The sequence below is a fragment of the Mustela putorius genome, unplaced genomic scaffold, assembly GCF_011764305.1.
Source record: "Mustela putorius furo isolate JIRA1106 unplaced genomic scaffold, ASM1176430v1.1 tig00003834_pilon_pilon_pilon, whole genome shotgun sequence".
Classification (NCBI taxonomy): domain Eukaryota; kingdom Metazoa; phylum Chordata; class Mammalia; order Carnivora; family Mustelidae; genus Mustela; species Mustela putorius.
This window is the reverse complement of record NW_025421987.1, coordinates 114,758,407-114,769,236: the sequence shown is the minus strand read 5'-3', so window position 1 is coordinate 114,769,236 and position 10,830 is coordinate 114,758,407. Positions and strand designations below refer to the sequence as shown.

General features: G+C 41.7%; 1 protein-coding gene across 1 annotated transcript in view; it reads right to left on the bottom strand.

Annotated features, from left to right (window-relative positions):
- Positions 1–8,672: 8,672 nt before the first annotated feature.
- The window catches only part of KCNH8 (potassium voltage-gated channel subfamily H member 8), a 253,019-nt gene continuing 250,861 nt past the window's right edge, over positions 8,673–10,830 (bottom strand). The window contains exon 16 of the mRNA XM_045088951.1: positions 8,673–9,972. Within this exon, the coding sequence (XP_044944886.1) occupies positions 9,268–9,972 (705 nt within the window). The 3' untranslated portion in view covers positions 8,673–9,267. The remainder of the gene's footprint in view (positions 9,973–10,830) is intronic.

Here is a 10,830-nt window from a genome sequence, read left to right as displayed (position 1 = left end):
TCCTACTCTCCAGCCTCAGTCCAGTGACTATGGACATTTCTGATCCAAGCAACCAGGTAAACCCTGCTGCCATTCAATGGGCTATGTCTATAACCCAAACAAAGTCTAGATTCTAGCTCTGGGGTTTCCTTTTCCAAATTTGTTCCTCTTGGGGACTCCCTTTCCACTGTAGGTTATTCTTTAGCATTCTCTTTCATCTCTTTTTTGGAGGTAATCCTCCATAAATAATAGTTCTTCATATCAAGTATTACTGTGTGGTTTCTGTCTTTGACTGGACCTGATACATACCTCAGGTAGCAGATGCTTCTGGTGCTCTGCCCATCTCCACTGTGTACACACCATTCCACTCCTTGCCCAAGGCATTCTTCTGCAAGCATCTGTGACTCTCTGTGAAGACTTTGTTTCTGCCTTTGCATAGGGCAGACCATGCATACTGAGGAGTTTACATCTCTGGGAGCACCCCCCAGCCATCAACAGATGGGAGCTGAGGGATGAATACACCAACTTCTTCCTCCTCAAGTTGGGCAATGTTTATGGTCATGTTCACGATGTCTCCCACAGCAACTTGGGGTTTTTGAGCCTCAGTCACTCACAGGGATTATCTGCTCAATAACATATTTTTTATAGGCTTCCTTCTTCTCCTTATCTCATTTCCCCATTCTCCCACCAGTGTTTCCTGAAGTCATGCTTCAAATAAACTATTTCACTACAATTTTTATCTCAGGGTATCTTTTTAGGGGAACTCGCATTAATATATTTCATTTCAGAGATGAGGGAGTGAAGAGGAGGCAAATGTAATTTTCTTGTCTGAAGTCAAATAGTTGAGTAGTGGAGTTAAAAACTCAATTCATCTCACCCCAAGTCATTATTCACATTTACTTCAACAAATATCTCTATAAAGATCATTTTTACCACATATTAGATAAATTCAGTCCTATTAGTCTAGTCTAAATACATAAATCCCAGAATATAGGTGCCTCACATCTACAAATGTGATCAAAACAGCATAGGATTACTCTTATGGCTTATATACACTGCTGGTTCTGTTGAAATATAAAACCCTGATTTTTTTTTTTTTAAGATTTTATTTGTTTGAGAGAGAGAGCATGAGAGGAGAGAAGGTCAGAGGGAGAAGCAGACTCCCCACGGAGCTGGGAGCCCGATGCGGGACTGGATCTCAGGACTCCAGGATCATGACCTGAGCCAAAGGAAGCTGCTTAACTAACTAAGCCACGTAGGCACCCCAAAAGCCCTGATTTCTAAATACAACAACTATCTGTAATTAAAGCTAGGAAAAGCATTAAACTGGTTTTTCTTGGGATACATTGTCTGTATTCTTAGAGAAGCTTCTCTCTCAGACCATGGTTTACTATTCTTATAATTTTGACTTGCTATTATAACCAACACCATTCTTTTTCCAAGCTAGGCGTTATAAAACTGAGATGCACCAGAGGGCCTAGGTGGCTCAGTCGTTGAGCATCTGCCTTTGGCTCAGGTCATGTTCAGAGCTCCATGGCGGGATCTCTGCTTGGCAAGAAGGCAGCTTCTCTCTCTCCCTCAGCTTGTGTTCCCTCTCTCAGTGTCTCTCTCTGTGTCAAGTAAATACATAAAATCTTATAAAAAAATAAAAAGAGTAAAAAAAGAAACTGAGCTGTATCAATACCACCCTAAGAATAAAATTTTTCACAAGGCTATCATTAGGCTAAACTGCAGAAATAGAAAAGATAGCAACGTAAGGAGTCTATTCTAATTAGAAAGTGACATGTTCACCTATTGTTTTAAAACATAGAGGAATATTCAAAATAGATAGAAAATTATGAGTCTCCTGGAAAAAGGTCAATATTAATGTACATTTTATTAAACATCTAATATACAATAATATATTATTACCTGCTTATGACCTGCTTTATCCCATGCTGGTTCCTTTGCTCTCTAGGCTACAGCAGAAGTCTCAAACTTTAGCAAGCATCAGAATCATCACAGGTTGTAAGGGCCCACCTAAATTTGCATTTCTAACTAGTTCCTGGTAATGCTGATGCTGCTGGTCAGGTCACCACGTTTTGAGAATCACTGTTCCAGGGTAGTGTTTTGTTTTGTTTTTTTTTTTTAAACCCTGGGTGCATATTAGAGTTACATGGAGAGTCTTAAACATTATTGGTACTTGGGTCCCTCTCAAAATAAATTGGAATTTTTGAGGTCAAGACCAGGAATCTGGTTTATGAAAGCTTCCCTGGTGATTCTAATGGGAAGTGAGTCAGGAACAAATGTCTGTCCAAGTGTTTCTATAAAATCGTAATGCGTACACCTGAGAATCTTGATAAAATGCAGACTCAAGATTTGGTAGCTCTGGGATAGGGTCTAAGATTTTGCATTTTTTAAAAAATTTCTTTTCAGCATAACAGAATTCGTTGTTTTTGTACCACACCCAGTGCTCCATGAAATCCGTGCCCTCCTTAATACCCTCCAGCTGGCTCCCCCAACCTCCCACCCCCCGCCCCTTCAAACCCCTCAGATTGTTTTTCAGAGTCCATAGTCTCTCATGGTTCACCTCCCCTTCCAATTTCCCTCAACTCCCTTCTCCTCTCCATCTCCCCTTGTCCTCCATGCTGTCTGTTATGCTCCACAAATAAGTGAAACCATATGATAACTGACTCTCTCTGCTTGACTTATTTCACTCAGCATAATCTCTTCCAGTCCGGTCCATGTTGCTACAAAAGTTGGGTATTCATCCTTTCTGATGGAGGCATAATACTCCATAGTGTATATGGACCACATCTTCCTTATCCATTCGTCCGTTGAAGGGCATCTTGGTTCTTTCCACAGTTTGGCGACCGTGACCATTGCTGCTATAAACATTGGGGGTACAGATGGCCCTTCTTTTCACTACATCTGTATCTTTGGGGTAAATACCCAGTAGTGCAATTGCAGGATCATAAGGAAGCTCTATTTTTAATTTCTAGAGGAATCTCCATACTGTTTTCCAAAGTGGCTGCACCAACTTGCATTCCCATCAACAGTGGAAGAGGGTTCCCCTTTCTCCACATCCTCTCCAACACACGTTCTTTATTGTCTTGCTAATTTTGGCCATTCTAACTGGTGTAAGGTGGTACCTCTTAGAATGGCCAAAATTAGCAAGATTTTGCATTTTTAACAAGCTCCCAGATGAAGCTGCTGCTCCAGGGACCATACTTTGAGAACCAAGAATCAGAACTGCTGCTCTTTTCTGTGGGTATGGTTTTTCTGTGAGTTAACTAGAGAAGTACTAAATGATTCAGGTCTAGGGCTCAAATATTTTCAGGTACTAGAAGGTGGAGATGACAATTGGATTTTGTTCTGCCGGTCCTGACTAGAGCAGGGACTCTCACGACTCATTTTTTAGGCAATGGGTTGCCATGGCAACTTTCAGAAATCTGCCTTTCAAGCTGGGGGCTCCTGAACATCACTGCCAATCACAACAAGGGGCCCCAAAGATATCTGAGAGCGTTAGCCATGTAGCTGCAGCACTTAGAGGGTACTGCGTTCCTTGAGAGCTGCCGCTGAGTTTGAGCCCCTTCCTCAGCCGCAGTTAATGCTGACCTCTGTGCTGAGTTCAGAAATAATTCTCCCTCAGGACAAATAAACCATAGTGAAGAATGAACTGCCAGCTGGAGTTCAGGAGCCTTAATGTTGGTAGAAAATTTACCACTGAAAGCAAGAGTACCAAAGGGATAGAGTACTCATTCTTTACCCCAGAGGGAATTCTTAAGTAAGAAGGGTCCCTTCAGGTTAGTATAGTGGTTTCTTACAAAAACAAGCAACATGGGCACACTTTTAAGTTCACTTCCTCCCATTTTATTCTCTGTTGTACTCAAATATATCACTCACATATATATATCTTCTATTTTTATCAAGCCATCTGAATAAAACAAAGACAAAAAAAAAAAAAGAAAGAAAGAAAGAAAGGAAAGGAAACCAACCTAAAACAGAGCCTCAAATTCATTATTAAATTCTACCCAATTCCCAGCTTCTTATTTCCATAGGGGGGAAAACTAAGGCAGAAGGAAACAGTCTGAGGAGGCATAGTTTTGTCCATAGGAAGCATCTTGCCCACCCAGCTATTTTTTTCTAGAATATACATTTTATTTAATTCCCTTGAACAACAGGTGCAGATGTGCTGGTCTCTGCCTCACTGGGCTGTCCTCCTGTCTTTTGTGAGCTCTTTTATTCAGGACTCTGTCCAATTTCACAACCCAGGGAACAGATTCTTTCAGGACACAAGTTGCAGGGAGTGACATTTACCTTATTCCCTCTGGTGGGACCTACTCTCTCTATGGGATAACAAGGGGAACCTTTGAAGGGATCCGTGTGAAGTGGCAGACATTTCCTCATCTCTGCTTCCAGCTAGAGGAGCTATGGGCAACAGGGCAAGGCCCCTTGCCACAGGGAACATTCTGAGGCTTTTGGCTGACAGTGCTCAGGTCCTCTGTGTCCCAGAGTAGTGGGTGTGACATATATATATCTGACTTCTGAGGCAACAGCAAATTTCTGTAGAGAAATTTATGGGAGAAAAAAAAGATACATGTTTAGGAAGCATGTTCATGTTAGTCAAAAAATTCCCTGGATCTTTCTGTAATTGTAAAGAGTTTAAGATAAGGTTTTGATTACTAAAATTTGCATAGAGATCAGAAGCCACACAGGTTGGGGAGAAGATGGCTAGGAGCAAAGATGGCATATGTTTTTCCTAGTGCTTCCCCCGTACCTTTTTTAAAGATAAATGTTGTCTTGATTGGTAATACTGTAAGGAATAGCTTGCAGGTGACACTGTGTAAAAGCTAGATGATGGCCTCAGTTAAGAAAAATGTCAAAGGGGGCTCACTTTTCAGAAGTTAGCCTGGGTCTCTCAGGGGAGGGGAAGAAGGAGGGAGGAGAGAGAAGGGAAGAGGGGGTGGGGAATAGAGATGTTGGCGGAGGGGAGAATGGAGAAAAAGGGAGTGCTAGGAAGGAAGCTGGGGAAGAAGAGGTGGGGAAAGGAAGGTGGAGGAATGAGGAAGGGAAGGGGGAGGGAGAGGAGAGGAGGAAGCAGGAGAGCCAGGGGAGACCAAGTGACATTTGCTTAGCATTCACTATATGTCAGGCAGTGTGCTTTCACATAAATTACTTCACTGACTCTTCACAGGGACTCTGCAAATTAGATATATTTTAATATTTGATTTTTAGATGAAGAAATGGGGGCTCAGAAGTGTTAAATGACTTGTCTGAGGTGACAGAGGTCAGGAGAATGGTTGGAGGCAAACACTCATTTGTGTCCCCCCAAAACTCCTGCCCCTTTCTCAACATTGTATTTATTTGGAGTGTGTGCCTTTGGATAAACTGAAGAAGTAGGCAAAGGAGAAGCCGTTTGGAACAGTCTTTCATTGAAATTGTTCAGGTTCTGAGGCTCTGTTTTCAGTGGTGATGGTAGTCTAAGGAGCATTACAGAATTCTGTAGTAAAGGTGATGTCTTCTAAGGGCGAAGCAGCAGCCGTAGCGAGAACTTTTGGAACAAGCTATTTTCATTGCTCTGGATAAAATCATAATCTTGACAAGAACAGTTCCATTTCACACAGGGGCCATCCAAAGCAATTGTCACTTTCTAACCAACCAGTTAGCTTGCTTCACATCCAAATATGATTCCTCCGATCCAGGAAGAACCAGGACCAATTTATAAGGCTTGAAAAGGCATTTTTACTTTTTTCTTCCTACTAGAAAACCCAAATAAAACAGGAGAACAAAGACCTCCAACAAATCAAGAAGTACCAGTACATAACACATAGTAGACACTCAGTCATTACTAGTTGAAGCAATGAATGAATGTTCAAAGTGCTCTTGAAGAACGTGATCCATTATTTTCATGAAAAAAAAAAATCATTGAGGTACTAGGAATGCTATGGAAATGGTACGTAATTGTCCGTTTCAATTAGCTTGATTCTAGTTGGTCTGCCTCCCACGGAACTAACTCCTCATTATCTAAGGGATGATTACATGGCTTGGGGTAATGTTTCTGGAGTTTGTTCCCTGGAATGTCTCTATCAGAATCACTTGGCACCCATATCTGATATCTTCCATATCTGAAAGATCAGGTCCCTAAAATCTCTATTTTATTAAGACCCCCTGGAAATATTCATTTGAATGAAAGTTTGAAACTATTGATATAGGGGTTGAACAGGTCTCTCTCATACAATTATGGACTCAGGCTTATATTTAACAGAATGTAGATGTCAGTCCACCTATGTCTAAATTAGCTAGGACTCAGTCTTGTACTACCATAGATTCCAGTCCAATATTTCCCAGTATTTAGTATATATAAATCACCCAGGGAGTTTACTAAGTAGGAGATTTCTAGGCCCCACCCAAAGGCACTCGGCTGAAGCCAGATCTTAAGTTTAAACAAGTACCCCATTTGATTCTGATGCAGGTATGCTGCTAACCTCAGACCTAATACCAAGCCCTTCTGGAAACAATAATCCTGTCATGTGGTTATATAACCTCTGAAAGGACACTTTGCTGGTGATTTTACCACCTCTCAAGGTAATAAACTCTATTTGTAAGTGCTTTCATTGCCAGAAATTTCTTACATTGAAATAAAATAACATTCTGTTAATCTGTCTGTCTGACTCTCTTAATTAGAGCTACACAGAAGACTTTAGTCCCCAATCTTGTTTTTAGGAAAATATACTTGACCAAGAAAATAAGTGCTTTTTTTCCCTTTGGATCCCTGTTTTGCTTCTTTAGCAGAATGGGTAGGTGAGGAGAATGCAGAGGTCCAAACATGCATCCCTGATAAGAAGACAAAGGCTTCTGCTACTTACACCACAATAATTGTTTAGAAAATCAAGCATCTAGAAAAGCTTGAAATTCTCATTTCCTGGAGTAGTATCACAACACATAGAAGGGGGGGACTGGCTGGAAAAGTATGGGCATGTTTCTGGGCATTTCACTGGGGCTTCCTCACATCCTCACAGTTTTACTAATTTGTCCCATGTGTATGCTTCCTTAAAAAAACCCAAATAATTTATTCTATTCACAGGTTTCAAAAGGAAGTAATTACTAGTAAAATTTTAAAAGACAAGAATAGCTTTGGACATGAACGGAAGGGTACCCAGAGTGGCCATGGGGATGTTGGATTTATTATTTAAACCCGTGTGACTGGGCAAGTTAAAAAAAGTCCGTGGCCCAATTAAATTCATTTACAAAATGGGGATAATAGTAAGTCACTTTTAGCATTGTTTGACAATTATATGAAGATATGTAACATGTGTTAATTTAGAAATATCTGTTGGTACATAGTCACTACTCAAAAAACAATGTCAGTCATTATTGTTAGCATCAGTAATAGTAGGACTAGTCTGCCAGAATATTCACACACTAACACCAATTAGTTCTTTTTGAATGGTATTAAAAATGATTAAACAGGTCAAGAGGAGCAAAAGGGAGAATGAATACGAACACAAATGCACTAAATGTAGAAAGTTGCCTTTGCCTCAATTTTCCCATTCACATAGGTAAAGAGGGATTGAATTTTAGAGGTGAAGCCCAACACATTGTCTTGAGTAACTTGCCTGATAAACATCTACTCTTCCCTTTTTTCTTACAGATTTCTTTCTGCTGCTCTAGCCAGTTTTAGGGTACAAGATTCACACATCAGAGGTTTTGGTTTGTTTAGATGTTTTTAATGATACAATTCTCAGATTGTTTATTCTTTTTGATGTGAAATAAGAACAGGGGGACACCAAAATGTAAATGCGATGTTTTCTAAGAATGTCTGGGATGAGTTGGCCCTAAATGTTCTTAAACATCAAATAAAAGTTGAGCGAAGGGTATTTAACTCATTACCAAGCCAGCATCTGAGTTTGCATGTTGGCTGAGAAGCAGGGGACATTATAGGTTCTAGACCATCTCCGACATCCAAGCTGTGTAATCTCTGGGGCTTTTTATCTCTTTGCAAAATGAGAATGAAAACACCTGCGCCGCATAACTTACAGCACTGTTGAGGCTTTACAGAAAAAAAATGAAAATGCTGATCCAGTGTAAGCTGGCCTCACTCTCACAAGTCATTTCTCAGAAGTCTGGGCTCCATTTTGGAATTTGCACTGGTCTACAACCTCTCATGCAAGAGTAGCACATGGGAAGGATATAGCCAAGGATCTCTCCCTCATCTTGAGGTCAAAATGGCTTAAAGTAGTTGTGCTCTCATATCCCACAGACCAGTTTTGGGCTCCTGAACAACAGAGTGTGATGCCTGGAGGAGAGATATTTATGCTAGCTCAGTGGGGAAAGCCTTCATTCAGGTCGTTGGCGTGAGTCAGCAGAGCCTAACTAGGTAAGCTCTCCCTACCACCACACCGGGGCCCACATACCTGACACTGGGTCCGTGTTCTTATTTCATTAATAAAATATGACCTCATGCTTCTTTTGTAATCCAGAAGCACAAGGATACATTGGTTGCAAACTGCATGCAGATAAAAGGGGGATTCCTTTTGAAACTACATCCTCTTAATAATAAATAACTTTTGATCTACTATACATAACAGTAGTGCATTTCTTGTTAAAACGGCAAGCTTTTTCTTTTTTACCAAAATGAAAAGAAAACATTCATTTCTTTATAAATATTTTAAATAGTTTAAATACATATTTCATACCAAGGATATAAAAATAGCCTCTCTTTTTTTTTTTTTTTTGTCGATAAATAAAGACATGTTCATTTACATGGCAAATAACGTGCAATAGCTAACCACTGGCCACCAGCTCTATTTGACTGATTGTCTAGGAGATGACATGCAGTGATAATTGTCCCTTTGCCTTCACAAAAAGAAAAATAGATCAGCAGGAGCTGTGCACTCCCGAGGCCAACAGCGCTATGGATATTGTTCAGGAATGACAAGCAGGCACTCAGGAAAAACCTTTGCTGCACTTCACAAAAGTCACCTAGGACAATACGAATCCACAAATTCTTTGTCTGGGACTTCTAGCTGCTCAGACCCTCAGGGTCTTTGGACTTTTAAAAAGTCTGTCAAACAGACTGGTAAGGGAATACCTGTATGGGAAACTGTTTCTGCTATGTTTCTAAGGATCTAGCAAGTGTTTGCTACAGTATGGATGTGGTTCTGCCTTTGGCTGGCTCCTCAAGCACTCTCCGGCAGGACTCCCAGCTCTGCTCAGTCTTCACACCTGCCCGAGGCAAAAAAGGCAAATGAAAGCCGTCATGCAGTGGTGGGTCTAAAACGGGCAGCTGCTGCACGTGCGCGAATATCATACGTTTATGGCTTTATTATCTTTCGTTTCTGTTGTGCTTGTGACGATTTCCAGGGGAAAGTTCTCCAAGGGTTCTGCAGAGACTGGCGCCGCACCTTCCCTGTCCCAAGATCCTGGCAAGTTTTCCAGACTGAAGGAACTTGTGGCTCCCTGGCTGAAGCTGCCCTCCTCTGACCTGCTTGGGAGAACCAGGTGCAAAGACGTTTCCGAGGAGGAGCAGACTGAGGACGAGAGAGTCGCCGAAATGGACTGCAGGGGTGTGAGTGTAGAATCCGAATGTGGAGAGATGCACCTTAAAAATTGCAGGTGGCCTTCTTGGACAACCTGGTAGTGGGCAGGTGAATAACCAAGGCTTGGAGAGTGATAAAGGTCACCGTCTGCTGGATTTTGCTCGTGAGCTCCAGTTCGCTGGGGGCTGCTCCCCACGGAGGAGGGATCCACACTCCAAATGTCTGAGGTGACATTACCATGACAGAGTTGTGCTTGAGTGTAAGCGGCTCCACCAGCTTGCAAGTGTAGGCAAGGTTGGTGAGTACTCCAGGTCATCCTGGTCTGTAAGCTGTCCCCGGAGGGACACACAGATGTGGTATGCAGAGAGCAGAACTGCGATGGCTGCTGGGGTGACAGAACGTTTTCTAGAAGATGCATCACATTCCTCATGTCTTTACCTAACTGAGAGACCTCCTGAGTCAATGTCGTTACCTGTGTGGATAAAGCAAAGCAGAAGGCAAGGGTCAGAGTTGTGTGGTAGTGATTTCAGAGCAGGAAAATGAGATTTCTTAGTCAGAAGGGTGGAAAGGCTGCTTCCCCTCCAACCCCAGCCAAATCCAAGGGATGAATGGAAAAGTTGGCACCCGATCGAAGCCATCCTTATTCTGAGGGAACTTAGAGAGACATTCATAGTCTGGCACTCTTAATCAGTGACTCTCAGGTTCTTGAATAAAATTAAGAGACAGGGGTCAACTATCTCTTGTATCATTTAAATACAGGCAGTATCTTTTACTTCCCCTGAGTTAGCTGGTTACACAGTGGTGCACACAAATCATTCTGGACACCTCAAAAACCAGTATAGAGTGGTGGGTATTGTGTATAAAGCACTCAGCAGGCCATCTGCTCGCAGCTGATAGTAAATGATAGCTCTCACTTCTGTCATTTCTGGCCAAGATCCATGCTTACTGTAGGGTCAGGGACAAACTGGCCTTCAGGGGTGATGAAGGCGGTAAGCAAGAACCCATACCAGGTTTGTGAGAAAGCGAGTTTGCAGAAAGAGGGAAAATAGCAAAATAAGAGAAACCTGCCAAACAAGTAGGTGCAGATCAGCACAGTGGGGAGCCTGGCGGTGCTGTGGTTGATCCGTGAACCTGGAACCTTATGGAATTTCAACCCAAATTGTGTGGTATGTGTTTTCTTCACTTTTCTAGGCAAGTCATTTAGCTTCTGTGAGATTTTCTAAGTAAACACAACTCTCAAATACCTAAGAACCACTGAAGAGTTTTCATTATTCATTTTACACTTAAAACCAATAATAAAATTTGCCAGCGGATTTGTTTTCTTACCAAC